The following is a 24,571-nucleotide window of genomic DNA, read 5'->3' on the forward strand; positions in this document are numbered from 1 at the left end:
CTGGACAGAATTGCAACAGTAACATTGGTGATAAAGATGGTTGGATTCTGTCATGCTGATAGATCAGATGGAGTGTAAGAAAAGGAGTGTGAATAAAAAAATAATGAGAATAAAGGAGAGGAAGAAAGGCAGGAAGAGGAGGAAGATTGGGGGTAGGGGCTCTATGTACGAATGCATGTATTCAGGGGCTAACTAACACGTCCTTAGGACTTCTCTGGAGGTCAAGTAAAGAATGCCAGGACTTGAGTGCCAGCATGTGATTCTTGGTTTCTAGACATAACTGAAACACAAATTTACACGTGGCTGTATTTCTTGAGTGTTAAAATCTGCTGATCCTGAAGTGTAGTTGTGTGGTTAGGGTTAGGGTTAGGGTTAGGGTACCCACTGTAAATGTGTTAGACTAGTGGCCTCAGTTGGGAAGTTGGATGGGAGAAGCAGTAGGAGAGCAGTGATGATTTGGGAAGGAGAAAATCTCACCTGCTGGTGACCCTGGAGCCTAAGCCTTGGTTTCCAAGGCATGGATAAGATCTTGTGAGGACACATGTCATTATCCCCCAATGCAAATTTCATCATACAAAGGGTACATTTATTATTTGCATTTAAGTGCTTTATTATATTGGAATTGCAGTGATATTAACATTTGTACAAATGCACAAAATCTTGTCTCTTCTTGCTAGAAAGAGATGTAAAAATCTGACCTAGTTGAACAGTCTTAATGAACTCATTGTCCATTGGTAACAATAAATGTCTTCACGATGCAACAAAAAGCTTAACATAAAATTAAACATATTAAATGCTGCTGCAAGTATTTACATGTATGTACCCCCAATTTTTTCTCCTTCCAATAAGGAAGGTGGTTGTTTTACAAATAGACAAACAAACACAAATGCTTTGCTGTTTACAATTCCAAACAATCCCACCCACCCCAGGTGACAGCACCGTTTTGTGAGGACTTCCTTAGTTAACACTTAGGACAATGCTGACTTTGTTTTCTTCTTTTAGTTCTATTTTTGGACAATATTTATATTCCAATTGTCCTGGAACACTGTGTTCGAACTGATCCATTTTTTTTTCCTGGGGCTTTTCGGAAGATCCCAAATCCCATGTCCTCTCTAGGGAGAACATTTCAAGCTTATCTTTTCTCCAAGACAAACCTCAAAGGCAGAACTCCTTTCTCTATGAGGCAGGTGTGGATTTAGCAGAACGAAGAAGGAAAAAGGGTGAGTAGGTCTTCTATTCTACTGGTTGGCTGGTGGGGAAGGGCCCTTTCTCTGAAAGCCCCACCACTTCAGCATGGTTGATACCTTTCATCATGTCCTATAGCATCTATAGACTTGGTATTCTAAAGGAGCAAACTAGATTCTAATGAGCTTATTGTGCATAAGATTTTAATGATGTATTTAAAGCTAATTTATTCAGGCTCTCCACATTCTCAGTCCTGAGGCTAAAATGATTCTGTTAAAAAAAAATCCTAGAAAGTTCTATAAAATGAAACTCAATGTAAGAAAATCTTCAATGGCTTCGGAAGAGCTTTCCAAATCCTGGCTTCTAATGAGCTAGATATTGTAAGTTGGTCTAAATAGAACAGCTGATAATTATTGATCCCCCTGTGATGATAAACTTGGAAAGGTATCAGAGTGCCACTTAAGAGTATTAATCTTTTAACAAATGCTGGCGATTTGGCCTTACCCCCACCCTCTTCAACTGTGGTTAAATAGGTTTTTTTTTTTTTAAAAAATAGACAATTTATAAGAAAAAAAATATATAAATGCTCTTTAAGCAATTTGGCTATAAGCATTACATCACTGAAAAACTCCACAAGAAATAGTAAAATATTTTGAATGGACATACACTTCTTCAATTTCACAACATGATGAGTAAGGGGGTTTTTTTGTTTCTTTTCTTTGTTTTGGTATTGGATTTTACTTGTAAGTTTATTGCTTCAGTGTCTTCTTGTCCTTCTTTAGATTATAATTGTAAAAAAAGAGGTGCTGTCCCTAATTACGGTACAAGGCAACACTGTATTTTTGAAACCAAGAATGAAATAGGGCCACAGTTTTTTCAGCAGCCCAGAGAGACGATGGCGAGGACCACAGTCCAACCTGCACAGTGATGCACAAAAGAATAAGTCTCCTGGCTCCTTCAGGACACTTTGGTTTGCAGGATGAGATAGAAAATTCTTAAGTATAGCATAGTTGCTGCTTCACATCTGTTACATAACATTTGAAAAAATCATGCTATGAATAAAGGGATAAAGAGTATAAACTGGCTCTTTTCCTTGGCATTCTCGTAGCAGGCTTCATCTAGGCGGATGTGAGTAACGCGTCTTGGCTATGCTACTGGTGAATGCACGCAAATGTACCTGGGACACATATTCCATAAAGTATTTTAAATGATGCAGTTCAGAGCCTTAGAGGAAGCTTGGGGGAGGTGGGGGGCTGGGAAGGAAAGAGTGAAGGCAAGTTTGAGGACAGGGAGGAGGTTCGAAAGAGAATGAGAGAAACTGACAGGGATTACAAACGCTAAAGTGCAATTTTAAAATATAAATTATTTTAAAAGCAGAAGAGAGATTCTAAGTCGCTACTGTTCGCATAGGCACATTTTTATTCCAATTTAAACATGTCGTTTCCTTTCCCTTCTCAGATACACTGCATAATGGAACTTGAATGGCTTAAAGCTACTGCACACGGTTTGCGAAGGGACAAGAAAAGCACCAACAAAGCTAAATAGTGCAAGGCATTCTAGGAAGTTGGAGTGCAGTGGGGAGAAGCAGAGATGAAGCTGTTTTTACACTTTAACAAGAGAGCTGTTCCAGTTATAGTTACAGATTCCCTTTAGCTGAACTCTGCTTCCTAAAGGAAAGAGCTTACTTTACAAGTGAAAAAAAAAAAAAGAAATAGATGATTTAAAACTGTTCCGAACATAGATTAAAAAACAACTCACAGAGCAATAAAAATCCTTGAAATTTCTATGCACAGAGATCTAAACAGACATTTCCACCAGATGATGGAGAATAGCCATTTGAAACCCTGAAAAAAGAAGATACACACATCTAGAGTAGTTAATTATGAACTAATCCTTTAAAAACAAGTAGATCCTACAGAAGAATATTGTTCAAATGGAATGTTTAAAAATAACATTTATTAATAAATATCTTATAAAATTCTAAATTAATAGATTCCTGTTCAAATTTTGCTTTGGTCCTTGAATTCCACTGTATACACACATACATACATATATATTTTCTTAGATGGTTTTTATTAACCAGAAAGAAGCACATTCTATCCTAACTGGATGGCTAGGTTTATAGCAGTTATAGATGCTTAAACCCCTCCAGCCAATGGCTGGTCTTTTCTCACAGCTGGTTGATTTTAATGACAAACTCAACTGACACACGATGATTTACTGAACTAACAGAGCACAACTACCCGAACATTTACCATGGATGCCCCTCCGCTCAGAACATGCACTGCATTTGATTTCTTGAACCCGGCAGGCTCCAAACAGCAACTGCTCCAAGTAAGTAACCCTTGTGATAAGGACGCAGGCAGTGACAGCATACAAATTGCTCATCCCCACAGGCCGTGTCAAGACTCCGACTGGTAAACACTGATGTGGAGACAGGAGAGGGCTGAGGGGAAGGGAAAGGGGAAAACATTCAACCTCACACCAGGCGTTAAAATGAGGGCATTCATCCACAGGGAGGATTTCCACTCTACTGTCCCCATATATGTTGAAAAATGTCTTCAGGAGAAACAGTTGAGATGGGAATAGCTCAGAGTAGGTGACAGCCAACCTGGAAGAAACACTATCAGGTGTCCCTATCTTGGAAGCTAGTTTCCATCACAGGAGGCAGCGGAGGTGCTGTGGAAGTTTCCAGGCCAAGTTTTTAGTGACTTCAAAGGCAGATCCTGCTGATAACAACCCACCTGGGAACAAGGAGAGGCAGTGCATCGCTGCCAGCCCTCCCCCCTTAGCACGGGTGCTCTGAAGGTCACTGCAACCCATCTATGACAATATGAGCGGATGACCCAGTAGCTGGGTGGGAGGGGAGAAGAGGGCAGAATGTTTCCTCAGATTGGCAAAAAGTGTGGGGCAAGAAGGAAAGATGTTCAGGCAGACCAATGATTCTATGATGGTCTGGTGAAAGCCAGGCCTTCAGGTGAAATATTTCATATTGATAAGCTGAGTGCTAGATTTGACCAGTGAGCCTTTCTGCTCAGGATTTCAAGAAGCGCTGACGACTCGCTGGCATCTTCCATTTAATCTATTTCCACACTGCTAATGAACACACCTAAAGGCCCTGAGTATAACAAGAAGACAGTGTATTCTAATTATACGTTGAGGCCCGTTTGCTAACGCGTGTGTGGTTGGTTTGCCTACTTAGCATAAAAAACAGACATAATTGAGCTATACATAATGCACATCAGTCAAACTGTCAAGTTGCTGAATTAAGAAAACTCAGGCAAGTTCTTAACTGCAGAGGCTTTCGGTTTCACAACTAAATATTTCAATTAAGAGGTGGAACAGAAGTAAAATAAACCATAATTTTAGTGACAGCCCACTCCTTGGACATTCTGATATCACCAGTGGATTTTTTAAAAATCCATTTCATTAAGTGCTATGCATGCAGGAAAGAAAGAAAATATTTTTCACTTAAAGCAAAACAAAAATAAAATAAAAATTAAAAAACCCAAACAAATATTTCAATGAGCTCTTTCTCCTTTTTAGGGGGACACCTAAATGGTCCTAGGAAGGAGTTTAGAAAAAAATTATTTTTGATTTCAAAATAGACATAAGGATATTAACTGCTTTTTGAGCTAAATCTTAAACTTCTTAGGAAGCCAGTTTGGTTAAACCATTCAGCTGTTCCTGCTGGGATTCAAAACAAAATAAAACAACCATGAATTCAGTATTTAAAATACTTAAAAATGATATGTTTGTCTAAAATATAATAGAAAATCCTTTTCTCATTTGCATTTTTTTCTTTTTTTCTCTTTTCTCTCTTTTTTTTTGCTTTTGTTTTTGTTTTGATTTTTTTTAGATCATATATCCAAGTTATGAGTTTTCCTGGAAACTCAAAACTTTCTTTTTGAAAGCACTGCATACATGAAAAGATTGTTGATAAATATTGATTTAAAAAGCAAGTTATTAGATAAAACTAAAACTAGTTATAAAAACCATGCTTCATGACCCTTATATTTTCTTTTTTTTCTCCAAAATAGATTATTATACTATAGTGAGAGAAAAAAAATCACATCCTTCCCTATTCTGAACTCTTAAAAAAGCTACACCTTTTGTAAAATACTGTTCTTTTAAATCCCATAATCTTCCCCTCTCTCTGTCTCTGTCTCTGTCTCCCTCTCTCTCTCTCTCTCTCTCTCTGTCTCACACACACACACACACACACACACACTCGTTTGGAGGTCAAGCATTCACATAGAGATGAAACACCAGCACCTGCCTAACCACTAGAGAGAAACATTAGCCCCATTACTTGTGAGTTGTGATATGAAAACCTTCACCAAGTAAAATGGCTTGCTTCAAGGAGGCACAACTGTCTGCTTTTTATAATGGGAAAGTCCAGAAAAGTTGCTGAAAATATAAACCAGGATTATGCAGAAGAGTGGAATAGCCATATCCAGGGGATTCTTTCAATAGCTAAAGAGTGGGGTAGAAGGGCTGAGAGCAGCTCTATGGAAACATGAGGTTTTCTTTCTCTCTTTGTTCCTCCAGCAGTTTGTCTACTTTCACCCACCAGAACAGCAAAGATGGTTCCATAGGCTTAAGGAAAAAAACAATAATAAATCTTAGGCTATTAGCAGCTGATGACTGAACAATGTAATCCGTGTAGTGAATAGAGCCCTTCTGCATTATTACATAGTACATGGATTTTCAACATTATAGACAGGCCATATAAACCAGTTGTAATTCGAGGGTGTGATGTTATAGCCTTGCATCGTAATTTGGACTTTCACAATTGAGGCTTATAAAGCTCCCTTCCCTAGTGTCTCCGCAGCTGGCATTCAACAGTGCTTCACCTATGGCTAAGCCACCTTTTATTTGTTCTGATTATTAAAAACATTAAATCAGGCACATTAAACATCTCCTGGTTACTCTTGTGTAAAAAGAAAGAGTTGAATGAACTCCAGCTGTGGGTCACATGCAAGGGAAGCCATGGCTAGGTCCACATTAGCTTTTTTTTTTTTCCTTTAAACGTTATTTTCTTCTTTACATGCAATGCTAAAGGGAAAAAATAAAACAGAAGAAAGTAACAATAAAAAGTCAACAGGGAGCCCAGGTAAAAGTGGAAATGGAAAGGAAAATTGGGCAGTCAAGGAAGTGGACCAAGAGGAGGAGGAGGAGCGGCAAGATCCTTGCTGATTTTATTTGGACATCAATGGAGCTTCTATTAATACTTATTTAATAGTAAGAGAAACAGTTGTGGAAAAGGTTCTATGTTAACCTGGCATTCTGGTGACATCATAACACAAACTCAACACGAGTTATGATGTCATCAGACTCCACCCCCCAGTTGCCTTGCAATCTGTTTACTGGACATCTGTGTACGCTTCATTTTGGCTAAAAGCTGCGGTTTAACAAGATTCAACACTTCAGGCAAAGGGTTGGACTGATAAGAATGAAACCATGACTATGTACAGAAAGAGTTCAGTTTATAAACAAGTAACTGGTACCAGAAAATTGGAGAAAAGCACCAAAGCATTTCCCAAGCTGATAGATTATTAATTGCATAACTCCCTTTTTTCTTATATAACTAAGTATAAAAGACAACATTTCCATAATAACTATAAAAATGAAAGCCAGTCTTTGAAGGGCTGAGGAGTCTTCCAGGTCTGAGTTAATTCTAAAAATGCCCTTAAAAGAAAGGACGCAGGATATGCAACAGCTCTTCTTGAAGGCAAGGTGTGACCCACAGATTTTAGAGGATGGGGTTCAGGTCTGTTCTGTGAGTGGTGAGCTGGCTGAGGGTGGAGCTTCCTACCACCTCGCTGACTGCCGAGGAAGTGGTGATGGTGTTATGCTGGATGACCTGCTGCTGCGAGCATGTGGGGGCGGGACTTGCAGGAGGGCTACTCTCTGGACCTAGGAAAAAGCATACACACACACACCAATATAGCTCTTTCCTGGGGTGGACTTGGAGACTATTCAAAAATATTGCTAGGTGTTTGCTAGAAATAGAAGTGTTTCACGCATTTTCTCTGGGAGGTTAATTTCAAAACTTTCAACTGTCGGTCGCAAAGCTATGCCTTCCCATAGTTTACAGCTACCAATAAAGCCATGCCTTCCAGGTCAGCAACGTGACTGTATGTGTTTGAGTCATAGCCTGTGAAGTCCTTATCTTGTCTTTTCAAAGAGCCATACATATATCAAATGTGGAAAAATACTCACATGTGCTGGGAGAATCTGTGCTGCTCAATCTAAAAAATTATTTGAAAAGAAAATGACCTTCAGCTGTAAATCCCCGCTCCTCCCACTGTTCCCTACTGAATTAGCATTGAACCTACTGATATTCCAGGTGCTGATTTTGGGATCTAGATAAAGGGATCCACTTTACCTACTGGTAAACTGAGACAAGCTCACTTGCTTTTCAGCCCAGTGAATAACATGCAGTGTATCCTAGGGCACTGGATATGATTCATCTGAAGCCTATTTCCCAGCCCATAAAAAACTGCTAGCCCACTGGTAATTGGGCTCCTACTGGCTGCAAAATTGGAATTTGGTGGAATTTTTACAACATGAAATGCCAGGGAACGTCTAGCCATAAGTGATCAAGAGGTGGTGGGCGTGGTGATGAACAGGGGTCAGAAAAGAAGGATTCCGCCTGGTGCAGTAGTCTGGCAGCCGCTCAAGAATTTTAGCACCTTATCCACCTAGGTGTGCAGTCTCGGCTTTACTTTTGTTTTTTCAATAAATCCAATGTGAAATTAGTGGCAAAAACCTGGACACTTAAAAAAAGGCAAAAAAGTCAATGACTTACTGAGATATCCTTGTGATTCTTTCTGCATGGCTGTTATGGGGCAGTCTTTATGCGTTAACAACAGCTGCTTCAGCTGTGCCACCTCATTCTTCAACATGGACACTTCGTTCTGGAAAGAGACAGATCGGCATCATGTTAAGAAGACCAGAGAAGACAAACCAAGGGCCCCATGCAGTTTCAACAGTGAACTGGTACACTTCTGCTACATCTGAATGACATTAATACCATTATTATACAACAGGATTCACCTGAAAATGTGTAGCTTGCCTTCAATTTGTCCCTCAGGTTTACCAGGGGCTTTCTGAAGAGACTAGGTTTTCAATCAAGAGCTGAATTCTATGAAAAGTTTCTTGGGTGGGAACTCTTCATTCTACACTGACTGGGTGACTCTAGGCAGGTAACATAACCCAGCTAAGTTCCAACAACTTTGGATGGGGATGAAAATAGTAGAAAGTTCTTTGAGTTGTTGTGGGGATTAAATGAGGTAATAGAAGCAAATACGCAGAGCAATGTCAAGCATATACTATGCATTCAGTAAATTTAGCTCTCATAGCAATCATCTTCACGCTACCTTACAGGCTAACACTGATCATGAGTAGAAAGTGAAGGTGAGACACTGGGAAGAATTGTGTGGCAGGATGAGTGACTTCAAACTTAAATGCCCTCAGAATAAGCTGATTCCCTCAAATAATTTCTTAATAGGCTACAATTCAACAGAGCATGTCCCTATGCCTGATGCCACTTAGGAGAAGGCATGGAAGGATATGGCGCAAATGGTGGTCCTTTACTAGTGGAATCGGGTTAGTCCAGGCAGGCAAAGGACAATAGAGTTTAGGACCATGATGGAATTAATTTGATTGGTTCATTAATTAGTTTGGCTAATTTCAGTCTATAAACTCCTTTCCCCCTCAATATCAGGGTATTGTGGATTGTGTGTGCATCTTAAAAATTGACTTAGGTAAGTGTCTCACACCTCCACTTTATGTGGTAATTTTATTTATTTATTTATTTATGTAGTAATTTTAAAAGACAGGTTCAGGGCTCATAATTTGTGGAATAATGTACATGGCACCATTGTTTACAAGCACAGTTGTCTACTACTATGGGGATTTTTCCATAGATAGAGTGAGAAATGATTAGCAGTTGACTGAATCTGAGGATGCAGAACCACAGATACAGAGGGCTGACTATGGGACTTGAGCATAATTGGATTATGAGGCTAGCCAATACCCTGCTGATACCCAGAGACAACTGTATAAATGTAGGATAGACTGTTCCAAGGTGCTTCCACTTGGTAAAAGTAAACTGTAAATGTAGCACTAGCTCACCTAAGCCGTTTTACAGTTGTGATAAATACTACCCTCTCTTTGACCAGTGTTCTTTGTGGCTGCCAGGCATTATATGCCACATGAAAGAGACTTTAAAAAAGCATGCACACAGAAAAAGGTGTTTTAACATTGCTGTCATTAAGTTGTATCTACACTTTCAATATGAACTTGGCTTTTCAGGCATGTATTTATCACCTAGGAAAGTAAGTTTGGAATTCTAGAAGTTAATTAAAATTTTTTTTGGAAACTTGTTTCAAAGAATACTTCCTATTTCCAAATTCATTTGCAAAATACATTATAAGCAATCAGATGTTGACCAGCATTAATAAAAAAATAATAAAAATCTCATCTACAAAGGCTTTTCTCTTTCTCTTCTGAACTAAACAAAATAGAAATGTCTATCAGATGAAAGGGTGGAGGGAGGAATCAACTAGGAGACTGGAATAAACATAAATACACTACTATATACAAAATAACTAATAAGGACCTACTTTATAGCACAGGGAACTCTACTCAATATTCTGTAAAAACCTACACGGGAAAAGAATCTAACAATGAATGGATATACATATATGTATAATACAGTCACTGCCGTACACGTGACACTAACAACATTGTAAAGTAACTATAATAAAAATTTTAAAAGAATGTCTATCTGATAAGTTAGCATGAATGATGAACACATCACTTAATTTCACAGGAAAATTGCTCTTGAATTTGAGAACATTCAGGAAGGTGAGCTGTACTTCCACCTCCAAATAAATGTGATTGATAATGGGCCCTGTCAAAGTCAAAAGTGACCCTTGTCACTTTGGGGGTCAATAGAACAACTTTATTTATAGGACAATTTATTTCAGCCTTAAAGATGATTTTTTTTTCCCTCTGATTTTATGCTCATTTAAATTCAGACAGTCTTCCTTGCTTTTCCCAGGTCTCCTTCTGCTTAAAATAGCCTGTGTAAAAGAAAGGTACTTTTAGACCATCAAATAGAAGGCAACCCTTGGTTAAAAACAAAACAGACAAAAACTGAACAAAAAATGAGAAAAAGAAAACTAAGATGTATGAATGTGTATATACTTGGCCTCAAAATGAAGTGTGATGATTTTAGAGGCATTTTTGTCTATGGATAGCAAAGCACTTTATTAATAAACCAATATGTTGTAAGTATAGAAACTGAAGCCCTGGGGGTAGTGACAGTCTGTAAAAATATAGCAACCTGGAGATGACTAGCCATTATTTAAAATCACTGTGGTGACTGACCATCATTTAAAGATATATGTGAATATGGACATATTTCTTCATGTAATATATAATCATTTAGCTATGTTATAATTGGAAAATGAATGTCACTTAATATTCTCCATAGACAGAACTATCAGCCTCTGTCTCATTTATATCATGCACACATAAATATGATGCTGAGAAGGACTAAATAAAAGTCTAATGGCCATAAAAACAACAGAAATTCATGGGGGAACTTCCAGCAGAAAAAGGAACTCTCAAATGAGGGTTGAGAATAACAAGGTTTGGCTTCCCCAATTGCTACACCAACCTAGTGTAAAGCAAGGTGGTTGGACTAGTTCTCTAGTTACTTTCTGTAAGATAGTTTTTTATTCTTATTTCCCAGACCTGGGATTGAACCTGTGTCCCCTGCAGTGGAAGCATGGAGCCTTAACCACTTATCTCTAGGGAAGTCCCAGTTTTTTATTCCATGTTTCTGTGTTGCTTTCTATTGAGAATGCTAATTACCTAATAATCTAATGAAGGTCTCCATCTTGATTTTTAATTCACTAATTAACTGCTTTTGGTATTCTCAAATAGGATTAGACATCAAGTCTTATATTTCCTAAGGGAGCCAGTTCTAGCATCCCCTTTACTTCCAATTCTTATTAGGTCAGATTCCAAAGGAATATTTATGGTTTCACTTTTGTGGAAAATTTCAAGTCCATATCTCACATGTACATTGTGAGAGTCTATTAGAGCCTTCCTCAGATTCCATAAGGGAGCCTCTGAGTTAAGAAAGGTTGAGAATCACTGCCCTAGAGGAAGCAGAGTTCACTGTGCACACGCATCATCATTCCATATTGATAGATACTGATAGATATTCTATACTGATAGACCAAATGACGTAGGAAATACACAAACACTAGACTACATTTTAAACAAAAATTCTTTTCAAGGTAACATTACTAGAAATCACCTTGAATACATTTTGGAAGAGAACAATCAGACAGCAAATGTTTCAAAATGCATGAAAGAAATCAAACGTGGCCTACAGTTCTGGTACAGAAATTAAGAAAAAAAAACACACAAGACTTCTGCAGGCATTTTCTTATTCTGAATTACCTTGCTTTATGAACTGAGGCAAATCACCAATTTTTTTACTCCCCTGTGTAGGTTATAACTATAGGTCTTCATAAATAAGCACTTTGCAAGAGCAAATATTAATAATAAGTATTGAGGGGCTTCCCAGGTGGCTCAAAAGTAAAGAATCTGCCTGCAACGCGGGAGACCTGGGTTTGATCCCTGGGTTGGGAATATCCCCTGGAGAAGGGAAAGGCTACCCACTTTAGTATTCTTGCCTGGAGAATTCCATGGACAGAGGAGCCTGGCGGGCTATAGTCCATGGGGTCACAAAGAGTCAGACATGACTGAGAGACTAACACTTTCTTTTTTAATTATTGATTCTCCTGCTGAAATCAGCCTTTAAATTTTTTTGTCTTTTTTCTAAACCAGTTTGGGTTTGTTACTTAAAAGGTTAGCTATTTAAATAGGGACTGTGAGAGTATAGATGTGGCTAGATTAATCTGTTCTTAAATCCATAAAGTTGCCTTGGGATGAAGTAGCACCCCTATAGAGACATTCAACACTATAGTAACGTACTTGAAACAAGGACTCCAAGAAGTCCCTAGTAACTACATTTTCAGTTTTTGGCTTTGGGGGATGTCATTTTGTTAATATGATAAACTCAGAATGCTTTTTGATGCAAGCAGTAGTCCATGCCAAAAACATAATTATCAAAATGATCCCTACAAAATAGTCCCCCTGCCCCATTGTTTTTTTTTTTTTTTTTCTTATAGATTAACTGAGGTCAGGTTTTGTTCATTAAACCAAAGGACTTTCAATTTGTACAGCAACAGTTCCCATCTGGCCTTTTCTCTTGCCAAGTCCCAAACCCGGGCTTGTGTGTCGAAAATTTCAGCAGCGACTTAGGCCATGTGTCTTTGCACTGAAAAAGAAAAGCAATTATTTCCATGGGCGACCAGATGATTTCCATATCATCTACTGAACACAAGCAATCCACTGAGTACCACATTAGCAGTTGGTGAAGTTAGAACTGATCTTAGCCACTCTCTCAGTGAAAAGAATGTGGATTCTTTCATAGTTTAAGAACTTTCTAGAATGAAAGATCACAGAGCAATGGGTTAGGTCAATAAACCTTGCTTGGGTCTTCATCCTACTGCTTGCTTGTTGTGTGACTTTCGGGAAGACTTCTCATGTCCTCCAAGCCTCAGTTTCTTCCTAAATAAAATGTAAAATTGGTGGTTTTTAATATTCCCCTCAATTCCTTTACTTGCATTGACCTCTTGGGCAGAGATTTGTTGTGACACAGGGAAATGAAGTTTGGGAGTTGATTTTGTTTGCTCAGCTCTGATTTTTCCAATCTGAAGCTCTGCAGCCTAACCAGAAGGTTCTATGCTGGAAAACAACTCAAAGATGGCAGCTGGCCATCCAGACCTTGGATATTCCTTTTGGCGAGAGTTTGTTTGTTTAGCACCTTCCATTTCTGTTTACTTAAAATTTGACTCACTGCATCAGCCTCAAGAGAGACACCTTTTTCTTTTGACAAAGGTCCAGTGAGAGGGAGAGGGGTCATTCAAAGGTAGCAGAATCTGCATCTCCTCTCCAGCATCACATGGCCTGATACAGAGCTCTCAGCATCCCCGAAGACATGGAACTCTTGTGGTTTCTGTCCCTCTGAAGCAAAGCAGTGGTTGGAAAACACCAACAACTCAGCCTTTTCAGAGACTGTCCTTTCTCAGGCACTGCTTTAACAGCCAAAAATATTGGTGCCTGTTGAATGAGACTTTTTTCTGGTTTTCAGAGATTAGATTTCTAATATCTTTTATCCTTAGCCATTTTGGCTCTTAGAATGTGATAATTAATAGATTCTGTTCTCATAAGGGATATGTTTACCTTATATGTTAATACCTTATAGGTTAAGTAAATGCTAAAACATATATGCCTATGTCAAGGTGTGAACCCATCTGACCTCAAAGTAACCAGCATCCTTCCTCTTCCTGGCTCTCTGCTATGAACCCCCTGCCCCATGTCTTCAGGCTCTAGGGTGACAGTCAGTACCCTGGAGAAATTCTGCAAGAACTCATTTTAGTTAAAATTGATATAAAATTTCTCAGCATCTAATTACATGTCAGCTGGCTACTCAGGGCTCCTCCATCTAGCTCAGTGGGTCTCAATCAGGGGTAATTTTAATCCCCCACAGAGGATAGTTGACAATGTCTAGAGGCTTTTTGGTTGTCAAAATTTAGGGGTGGGGTGGAGGGTGCTACTAATATCTAGTGGGTAGAGGTCAAGGGTATTGGTAAATATGTACAATATACAGGAGATAACAAAGAATTATTGATTATTATTATTCTCGGTAATAGTGCCAAGACTGAGAAAACCTGCACCCGTTCACAGTCCTCTTGCAGACCTCAGAACTGGTAGCAAATTCCAGGGATGCTCACATTTCAGTCATTAGAAAACCACTGCTGTGATATTTGCTAGGTCACATTCACCAGAACTTTTATTTACTTAACATGGTTGTACAAATTAACTCATTTTTTTTTAATGATTAGCCTGGCTCTGACCAAAAATAATCTGTGAAATTGAAGTTTTGATGTTCTGATTACATTTTTCAATACACATAAAAATTAAAAGATGATTATTAATGTTAAAAGTGCCTACCCACATTCCACCTAAAAGCTTCTCACATATGACTATGCCTGCCAGATTCTAGAATTACAGACTTTCAAGTCAGAGTGGCTTCAGAGATGTCTGTGTTCAGCCAAACTCTGTGGCTTGATTCCCTTAAATCACATCTTTGCCAAGTAGTCAGGCAGCTAGTTCTTGGACACTCCAGTGATGGGGAGCTCATTCATTTATTCAACAAACAAATATTGAGTACAGACACTCAGGAACTCTTCAGGCCAGACCTAACACTAGAAAAAGGGGGTAGGTGGTCCGGGAAGAGGGTAAGAATAGAGTCTCCACCTTTACCCAAGATTTGTACGAGCTCGTGGGACTTCCCCCACATCTACTGTGTATGTTTCCCAGTTTCTTTTTCACGTCCATCATTAAAAGAACGATAAATTTGAGGTGGGTGCGGAGAGTGAACATCCATAAATTACGAGTCAGTCCATGAATAACCTAAACTTTCTTGTACACTTTCAATTTGTACACTGGATGCCCTAAGGTCATTTCCATTGAATGGAATTAAACATGCAAAGGCTTTGGAGGTTTGGCACCCTTAACTGCTCCTTTCTAAGGATCCACAGAGGATGTAGGAGTGGGTGAAGGTGACCTATGATACTCCCGAGGAGCAGACTCTCTCTCTTTTGGGCATTTTTTTCCCCTCTTCTCTCCATCTTTAGCTGTTATCTTTACTCCTGGAAGCACTGGGCTCTAATCTACAATTTTACTCTTATCCTTGGACTGCTTGTCACATAACTAATACTTGGTTTTTTCTTCTGCTGGTGAACAGTGTCCTCCTTTCTGTGTGAGAACAAATGCCCTGAATTTCATCTTTTGTATGACATGAAGCCTGCTGGAAAAACCCCAGGTACCAGAGTTTCTCAAATGCTCCTAGAATTGGCCTTGATATGAAATGCCCCTCATGGAGCCACCCATGAGAAAGCAAAAATAACGCAAGATTCAAATCTTGTCAAGTCTGAAAATGAGATAGAAATGTGCCTTTTCTTATGAAGCAAAATAATTTACACAAACTTTTCTTCCATTAAACAACAATACAGACAATCTAGTGTAAGCTGAAGCAACCGCCTCACCCAGGGAACAGAAAGGGCTGCCTTCCAGTTGAAGACTTACTATGTGCCAGGCATTGGGCAAACAGTTTTGCAGACCATTAGTTCATTTATTCCTCCTAACAACTTTATGAAATTATTATTCCCATTTTACAGATGAGGAAACTGAGAGCCAGAGAGATTTAACACTGCAAGTAGGTGCTGGACAAGAGTTTCAACCTCTGTCTGACCAAAGCTTCTGCTCTCAGCCCTATAACTTGGTCAGGGTCTCCCTCCTCAGAGCAGATGCACTGAAAACTGAATGGTGGTTTTGTTTTGCAGAGCGTCGAAGAATTAATCAAGCCTGAGAAGTAAGCCTGCAGTCGCTCTGTGGCTTAGGTCAACAAGTGCCTGCCGGGCCAGGAAATGCCAATGGTACACAGGGCCTTTGAGTCCCGGGAAAGAGACAGAGGCCTGCACCTGAAGCTGCATGTTTGTCTGGGTGAGCTCTTCTGCTTTCTTTTCCAGTGACATCACCCAGACCTTCCTCTTCTGTCTGCAGCGGGTGGCGGCCGCCCGGTTCCGTTCCAAAAATTTCCGCCGCCTCTCATCAGGATCCTCATCCACCACCCTTCGCCGGCGCCCCCCTGTGGGCTGGGGCGGCTGTATTGTCTGGGTGGGCTGCATCTGTTGCGTTGCTGGTGAAACCTGCTGGGGAAGAGAGGGAGGAGGTGATGGGGAGAGAGAAGGGATGGTTGGGTAAGGTGTTGAAATGTGAAGTACAGGCAGCCCCTTGCTTTAGTTAGCACATCAAACTTGTTTTGCTAAGAATGAAGTCAACAGTGAAGTCACACTCATGAAGAGGAAAAGCATCACCCAGCTATCTCCTATGATATTTTGGCAAGATACAGGGATGACGCGTGAAAAGAGAGTCAAGTAGACTCCCCCCACCCCCCGACTGGCATTTGGCTGAATCATGATGAAAGAAACACTTTTCTTCCTCCTTAGAAGTTAAAAATGTTTTATTTAAGGTGCTTTGTAAAGTTTGAAAGTGCCCATGTATGGTGATGGATGAAAACAGAGAGGTAGGGGTGACTGCCACTGTATTGATGGGTCTGCTGTCATCTGCAGAAATCTCCTCCAGGGCAGGTTGTGAATGCCGTTCATTCTAATGGTGTCAAAACCCTGTTCCTAGAGTACACCTCAGGGGTGGCATCACCACTGTGACTCTTATCAAAAGAACCCTGTGAAGCCTGGAAAGCACCTGAAATCCTTCTGTCACTACATCACACTTCTTAATGCAAAGGTCTTGTGGGACCAAACTCCATTTGGGTCTCTCTCCTCCTCCGAGCCTGACCAAGGCTGATGGGATTACAGGAGATGGTGACTGGGTGAATTTCTAGGTGACTGGGAAGCGTGACCTCTGAAAGTCCATCCTGAAGCAGCACTGAGCCCTGTTAACACATGGTGTCTACTGACACGGACGGATGGTTGTATAGCATCATCTATTATATTATAAGGAAATCCCAGGAGTGGCAAAGCACTTTATTAAAAAGTTTTACTATGCTTCTAAGTTCCTTGTAAGGTCTGCAAGAGGTTCAGCAACATGTAGGGTTTCAGGGACCCCCACACGTATAGCTTTATTTCCCTTCATATAGCAGACACTCAGCACCTAGTGAAATTTCTATGACTGACTCTTTATGTGTCTGAACACCTAATGCTTCCCTAATGCACTTCACTCCTTCCCCTTTCTTCATTCTCAATAAAGGTTTTTTTTTTTTTTCCTTCCCTCTCATTGCTCAGTCACTCAGGCTTATGGTGTAATACCTATAAATTTGTTTTACAAGAGGCATTTAACCTGCAGAAATAACAGGCAAAAAGTTTTAAAAATGAAACCCAGCCACCTTTTCTACCACATTCCAACCCTATGATTGAAACCAATCAGAACCACTATACTTGTACTAATAATGGCTCCTGGTTGCCCATCAGCTGACTAACTATATATTTTAATCCTAAACTCTACCAAACCATACATTACTAAAGAATTAGGCTTAGGACTGAAATTGGATTGCATCTCAGTAATTTTTTTTTTAAAGCAAAGACATTTTCTAAAACTGTTTATTGGCAATTCCTCTCCTGACGATCATAAAGGAATAACAAAATAAACTGTCTAAGATCTTACTCACTAGCGCTGCTGCTGAAGATTTAATCCTTGTTATTGGCAAATGTTTAGCACTAGTCATTTCAGATGCAATAACCTCTGAGCTAACCACTGCAAAGCAAAGCAGTAGGAAAGAATGCGCTAACCTGGCTATTTTTGCCTTTATCATTTCTTTGTGTGAATTAACAATCTCTCATTGCCAGCCCTAGACAAGACTCTCAAGTAGGCAAAACTGGGGTTTAACCTTCATTATGGAGACCTCTCTTTCAATTCGGTATTCTCCCATGCTAACTTTAACCAACGTTTATCCCTTGATATTTTTCCTCTGCCTTAACCCAAATGGGTAAGGTACATGGTGATTTCAGGCTTTGTCCAGGTTCAGGGTCAAGGTGTGGCTTGGATAAGTGAAATTCCTGGTGACCTAGGAGTGATACCAGGACTCTGAAATTATATCCTGATATGCAGGTGGATCACAAGAAGCCAGGAGAAATTGCAAATGCAACCCTAAGACCAGAATTTATGTCTCTGATAATTATTGTTACTTAGCATTATCTTTTTATTTTATTTATTTATTTATTTATTTTTTCATTTATTTTTATTAGTTGGAGGCTAATTACTTTACAATATTGTAGTGGTTTTTGTCATACATTGACATGAATTAGCCATGGATTTACATGTATTCCCCATCCCGATCCCCCCTCCCACCTCCCTCTCTACCGGATCCCTCTGGGTCTTAAAACGGCATTCTGTTGGGGGTAGAGTGGGAGGGATAAATTGGGAATATGGGATTAACACATGCATACTGCCATATATAAAATAGATTACCAAGAAAGATTTACTGTATACCACAGGAAACTATGTTCATAGTTCTTATAATGAATTATAATGGAAAAGAATAAGAAAGAATATAGGTATATACATATATATGTACAACTGAATTACCTTGTTGGACACCTGAAACTAACACAATATTGTAAATCAACTATACTTCAGTAATAAATAAATAAATAGAATGGCATTATGTTGACACAGATTCTCTGAAAATTTTGATCAAAAACAATTAATTGTAATTTCAAAAAGAATTTATTCCAAGTCATCTTAGAATCTCAGAGTTGGATGACCTTAATAAACTTCTACTCCTGGTGTTCTGACAATCTGAATTTCATTTCATCAACCAAGTTTATACATTTTAAGAGGAGCATTTTGAATATGCTCTAAATAATTTTGTTCAAATTTCAACAAGACCAACCTGGTTTTGTTGAAAAAAGCAACTTTATGTAGCCAATTATAAAAGCAATTAACTGACTGCATATACAATTGGCCACTTATTGACTTGAAATGGAGGCCAATTGGCTAATTGGTAATTAGCTAATGAATGTCTTTTATATTTAATGAACTGTTAAACTTGTCTATGAAGTAACCTGCCCATAAATATAAGCAAAACTTTCGCTATCCATTTAAAAAGAAAAAAGAAAGAAAGTACACATGTGAATCTATCTTTGACCTTGTAGTTTTCTTTTTCCCCTTCTAAATATATGACCTACATTGGCACATGATTAAAAAGGTGCTTTGGATAGCATTTTATTGATTGCTAAACTATGTGTTAAGCTTCTATCACATTATTTCAGTTTGAAATTAATCCTGGCTAACATGTATTGAAAACTGTGCCAAGGGCTAAACATCCTCTTATTTAATACTCCTAAGTCTATGGGCTTAGTCTATTAATGCCCCATTTTGCAGATGGAAAAACTGATGCTTAGGGAGGTTCATCTACTGACCTCAGTCACACAAGTAAGGTGGGAAAAGGATGAAAGTTTTCTCATTCCAAAGCCTGATTCTTATTTGCTATGTAGAATACTTCTAAGAATCTTTGCAAAAGTAAGCTTACCTAACAAATAATCTTAACTATTGAACAGATTAGAAAGCTGCTTATGGATAACTCATTTTGTGGGTGGCTTTCTAGGTTTGGTGTATGTTGGAGGAGGCAGGAATGTACAAGCTCTAGAAGCTGCCTGATGAGAGGTACAGAGTCAGACGATGGAAGAGACAGTGAATAAGTGTCATTTGGCGATCCCAAGTTTCCAACATCATTCTGACCCAACTGGTTGAAACCTGGGTGGGTGGAAGGAACTGACAAAGGTCATTTCACTTGAAGGGTCAAAGTGCCCAGGGCGAGCCATGCTCCTAGACATGCCCTTCATCCACTTACTGAAACTCACTCGGGTACGTGGACCCGCCTCTCTTCTTGGGCTGGGTGACATAATGTCTGCCTGGTCCCCCGACCCCCTTCCAGTGTGTCTAAATGCTGGCTTTCTTTCTAGCCACTGCTGGTGACTTTCCACCTCTGGGATTTGGCCTTTCTCTTGAACTGATTGGCTACAGGGCTTGGCTCTCTGTCTGCTCCCTCCAACGCATTTCTCATTGGGTGGGATGAGTCATCTCTCTTCAACATTCACAAAGCACCTTACACCCTAACATCCATCACCGAACCTTTGTCTGCCTGAAATTGTTACTCTTTATATTTTTAACATTTACTCTTATTTAGAAGATTGCCCATTGTATTTAATTTCCGTTTTACAGGTGACACAAGCGGGTCTCTAAGATGTTATAAAGCACTGCAGCTAGAACCATGGTTAGGACGAACTTACCTTTCTCGTTCTTTATTCACTTCTTTCATTACATGCTTAAATTCTTAATCCTCCATTGGTGTTACATTTTTAGGGTTAACTTTGTAATATACTACAAAAATAGATTTTGGAGAACTTGAAGTTTACCTTTTCCTTTAGAAACTAGACTTGATATTTATCATATTAGTTATAGAAACTGCGATCTGGGAGGGTCCTATGGGTAATGATTACCTCCTAGGAAATGAACAAAGCCCCTCAGAGTGTCAGAACACGTGGGCTTGTCAAGTAAGGTTGCTGCCAAGGAGCCCCTCATTAGAGCCGGCACTGTTAATGAGAAAGGGGAAAGAGATCATGAAAAAGGTCTACCTGTGCTTGGTTGCCGGAGTGCAGGGGTGGGTGTGGCGAGGTCTGGTGGTGTGCTGGGTGTGCATGAAGGTGGGAGTGGGAGTGATGATGCGGGTGGTTCTGCTGGTGATGGGGTTGAGGGTGAGGATGGTGTGCTGGGTGCTGGTGCTGGTGCGGGTAGGGGTGATGGGCCGGCAGTGCCTGGTGCTGATGCGGGTGTGAGTGCATGTGATGGTGTGGCGCCTGGTCCTGCCGGGAGCCCATCATTTCCATCATGTGTCCCATGGTGTTCATATTCCCATTTGACATGGCGGCAGGGTGGTGAGTCAATGCAGCCTTCAACCTCTGAAACAGAGCAAAAGAAGAGGGGACAAATGAGGCCAGCTGTGTACACAACAGGGATTTTGAATCAAAACGACTCATAGTTTCAATTTTATAATATTTAGCAGCTTCCCGGGTGGCTCAAGTGGTAAAAGAATATGCTTGCCAATGCAGGAGGCATAGGAGATGCAAGTTTGATCTCTGGGTCAGGAAGATCCCCTGGAGGAGAAAATGGAAACCCATTCCAGTATTCTTGCCTGGACAATCTCCATGGACAGAGGAGCCTACTGGGCTACAGTCCATGGGGTTGCAAAGAGTCACAACTGAGGTGACTCAGCATGAACATGTAATGGTACTATTATTAACATTTTTTTCTTACTGGGTAGCAGTATGGCTTTTATATAAATTTCAAATTTTCATATGTATTAGAGTAGGTAGGCGTGTCAATGTCAGCCATGAATGTTAATTAATTCAGCTGACACTGCAAATGAGCAGGATACCCTAGACACTTTACTAAAAGGTATTTCCTACTATCCAATTGTTTACCATATCATATTGACAGCCAACTGCAAGTATAAACCCAATGGAATCATTCAATATGACAACGTCACTGAACAAAAAGCCCATATGAAATGGCACTGTCACAAGATAATGAGTCACAAGAATAAAAGATTTTTGCTTTTCAAAAGATTTCTCAGACCCAAAGAGAAAAGAACTTCAAATTTCAGAATCTAGGAACAATTTTAATATTATTTTCAGTCTTCAAATTAGATTAGAAATCCATAACTTTGGGAGGCAGTGTAGATCTTTCCATTTGTTCCTATGACACTTCTCATATCATAATCCCTCTGATAATCTAATTTTCTCACACAATAATGTTCTTCTGACTTTAAAGTTGAAGAATATGGACCATTGCACTTCTACAGCTTCTTTGATGACTACACCACAGAGCAGGTACAAAATCATCAACCATCAACAAGCAAACAGACATATACACAATTAAATTCTCCCTGAATCTAACCCCTAAGCAGGGGTCAGCAAGCTTTTCAGTAAAGAAGTCAGATAGTAAATATTTCCATCATTGAATGCCTTAAGGTCTCTCACAACTACTCAGCTCAGCCCTTTCAGCACAAAAACAGATACAGACATTCTGTAAACAAATGACCATGCCGTGTTTCAACAAAATTTTACTTAGGGACAGGATATCTGAATTTCATATAACTTCCACATGTCACAAAATATCATGCTACTTTTGACTTTTTTCAATCATTTTAAAATGTCCAAACATTTTTAGCCCCTGTGCTGTGCAAAATTAGGCAGTGGTAAAGAATCAGTTGGTAGTCAAGTTGTTTGCAGTTTCTTATACACAGACAATTATCATCATACCCTGAGGGACACAGTGTACTAGGTACTGTATAATACAGTTACTCCTTGGAAATGTATCTTCTGCAGAGATGATAGTCTAGTTGGCAAGCTTATGTTGGCTTCATAAAGTATTTACTAGGGAACTCAAAGTTCTCTTCTGATTTGCATTCTTATCTGATTGATGATGATAATGTATAATCACTGCAAATGGAAGAGTGGTATTTAAATGATGATCAAAGCTACCATGTGCCAGCCCTATACAATATTAATGATTCTCAACTGGTCAGAGTAAACTATTGATAAGAATAAATTCAATCCATAAAAATCTTTAGTTAAATATAAAGAGCCTCCACTTGTTTAAAAACAAAAAACAAAAAGATTACAAATAGGCTGGTGGGTGGGTTGGGGGCAGGTAGAGGTTGACAAACCATATGTTAATATTCAATAATCATTGAATACAGTTCCTGCATCCTGATGCAGCAACCACTGAGCCCAACTGCCTCCTCCTTCACGAGAAACATCTATTATACAACATCTACTACACGTGAGCTACTGAACTGCATCAGTATCCTGAAGAAGTCAAGCTTCCTGAATCCCTGGGAAAGATTAGGTGCTGCATATTGTGTTTATTACTAAACAGAAAAGTGAACAGATACTCCTCACCTCCAAGTTTTAGAAATGAGTTCATTGTTTTTATAAAAATGCTCATTATAAAAAATTTAAATGATGCTTAAAAGTACAGTGAAGTCAGTAACCAGTGAACCAAGTGCATTGCTTAAATTTGGTGGGTGAACAATATTCCAGACAGCTCTCTCTGTAGAGATGGAACAACAAGTAGAGTCATTTCATAACAGTGCGATCACCATGGCACATGGTGTCAGAAAACTCTTGTTTGAAGAGAACATGAGCAAAAGAAGCAAAAATTGGATGAATTGCTGGACTTTGGATATATGCTTCTTAAATCCAAGAAAACTTTGTAAGTGATATATTCAAACTTAAAAGTGAAGAAAATTATGAAAAGATATATTGAGATCATTATTTTGAAACTGACATACCACATAGTATTGATGGATTTTCTATACTATTCTTTATAATTTTATTATTATAAAATATACAGCTGCATAGTAAAAAAACAAACTACTACAAGACTATGTGGTGAAAAAGTAAAAGCCACCTGCCTACCTTCTTCCTTCTTAGCCCCATTCCTCAGATGTAACTACAAAGTATCTGCTGACATATCCTCAGCATTTATCAGAACATGTTGTGCAAACTCTTTATAATGATATATGATTTTGTATCTTGTTTTTTTCTACTTCAACAATATATATCTTTGACAACATGCCCTATCAATAATAGCTAATAATAATGTCTGGCATCAATTGAGCGCTCACTCCATGACACTCCTCATTCTGTGTTTTATGAGTATTAACTCACTTAATCCTCCGAACAATCCAGCAAGGCACAAAGACAGACTAATCCATGTGCCCAAGCTCTTGCCACTGGAGAGGAGCAGAGGTGAGCTACCTTCAGACCTGTTCTCTACGCCAGGACAGAAGGAGCTGGAAGGCTTGCCGTGCACACTTTGTCAAAAACAGGAATAAACTATATTGTGCCACCTCCCCATCATCAAAAGGAAACACAAAAAGAAGAGCAGTGCCCAGAAAGCAATAAGATTATTTCTGCACAGTGTAGCACACAAGTGGAAACCCAGTGTATCCTGCTTGTTCCAAAACTTGGCAGAGGTAAGGGTGGGAGGTAACAATCTCCAAGCAGCTCAGCTGCAGAAAAGGACCAACCAGAGCTTAGCATCATCATCTCTCTTGTTATATTTATTAAGAATAGGTACTTGTATTCCACCCCCAAACACAGATCTGACAAGGTCCAGGTATATCTTCTCCCTGGCCCCACTTCCTAACCTTCAGGTATATGACTGTTCTAGGTCTTTTCAATGTTCAGAGGATGAAGTTCAAGCCCTTAATACAGCCTATGCATAGGCACTGAGGAGTGTGGCCTGGCATTCCCACCAGTGCTTCCATTTGATTGTCTTCTTGCCTAGGATGATCTTTCCTTTTCCGCAGACACTCTAGAGCTTTAAGCAGCAGGACCCTCTTTAGTAAAATTCTCCCTGGTCTCTGCTCTAAACCAATTCCTATTGTTACAAGGTCCCAGCAGAACCATATTCCTCTTTGTAAAACTCAGTGTGTAGTTGTAGTTTTTAGTATGATCATTCAATTAACATCCACCAACCATTCCAGATGATAAGCATCATGACAGCAGGAACCACACTGGATTTTGCTTGGTATTAAACTTATAACTTTAGCACAGAACCTGGTATACATATTGGGGCACTCAATTCATATTTCTGGAATGAATCAATGAATGAATGAAACTTTGTGAGGCTTATG

General features: G+C 39.3%; 1 protein-coding gene across 4 annotated transcripts in view; it reads right to left on the minus strand.

The window, feature by feature from the left end:
* Positions 1–589: 589 nt before the first annotated feature.
* The window catches only part of CREB5 (cAMP responsive element binding protein 5), a 430,941-nt gene continuing 406,959 nt past the window's right edge, over positions 590–24,571 (minus strand). For 2 of the 4 annotated variants that reach the window (XM_043872729.1, XM_043872727.1), the window contains exons 8-11: positions 20,502–20,825; positions 15,828–16,058; positions 8,000–8,108; positions 590–7,104 (exon numbers count right to left, since the gene is read on the minus strand). In XM_043872729.1, the coding sequence (XP_043728664.1) occupies positions 6,941–7,104; positions 8,000–8,108; positions 15,828–16,058; positions 20,502–20,825 (828 nt within the window). In that variant the 3' untranslated portion in view covers positions 590–6,940. The remainder of the gene's footprint in view (positions 7,105–7,999; positions 8,109–15,827; positions 16,059–20,501; positions 20,826–24,571) is intronic. The other 2 variants (XM_043872728.1, XM_043872730.1) reach the window with 1 other exon arrangement.

This window comes from Cervus elaphus, chromosome 18 (assembly GCF_910594005.1).
Source record: "Cervus elaphus chromosome 18, mCerEla1.1, whole genome shotgun sequence".
Lineage (NCBI taxonomy): Eukaryota > Metazoa > Chordata > Mammalia > Artiodactyla > Cervidae > Cervus > Cervus elaphus.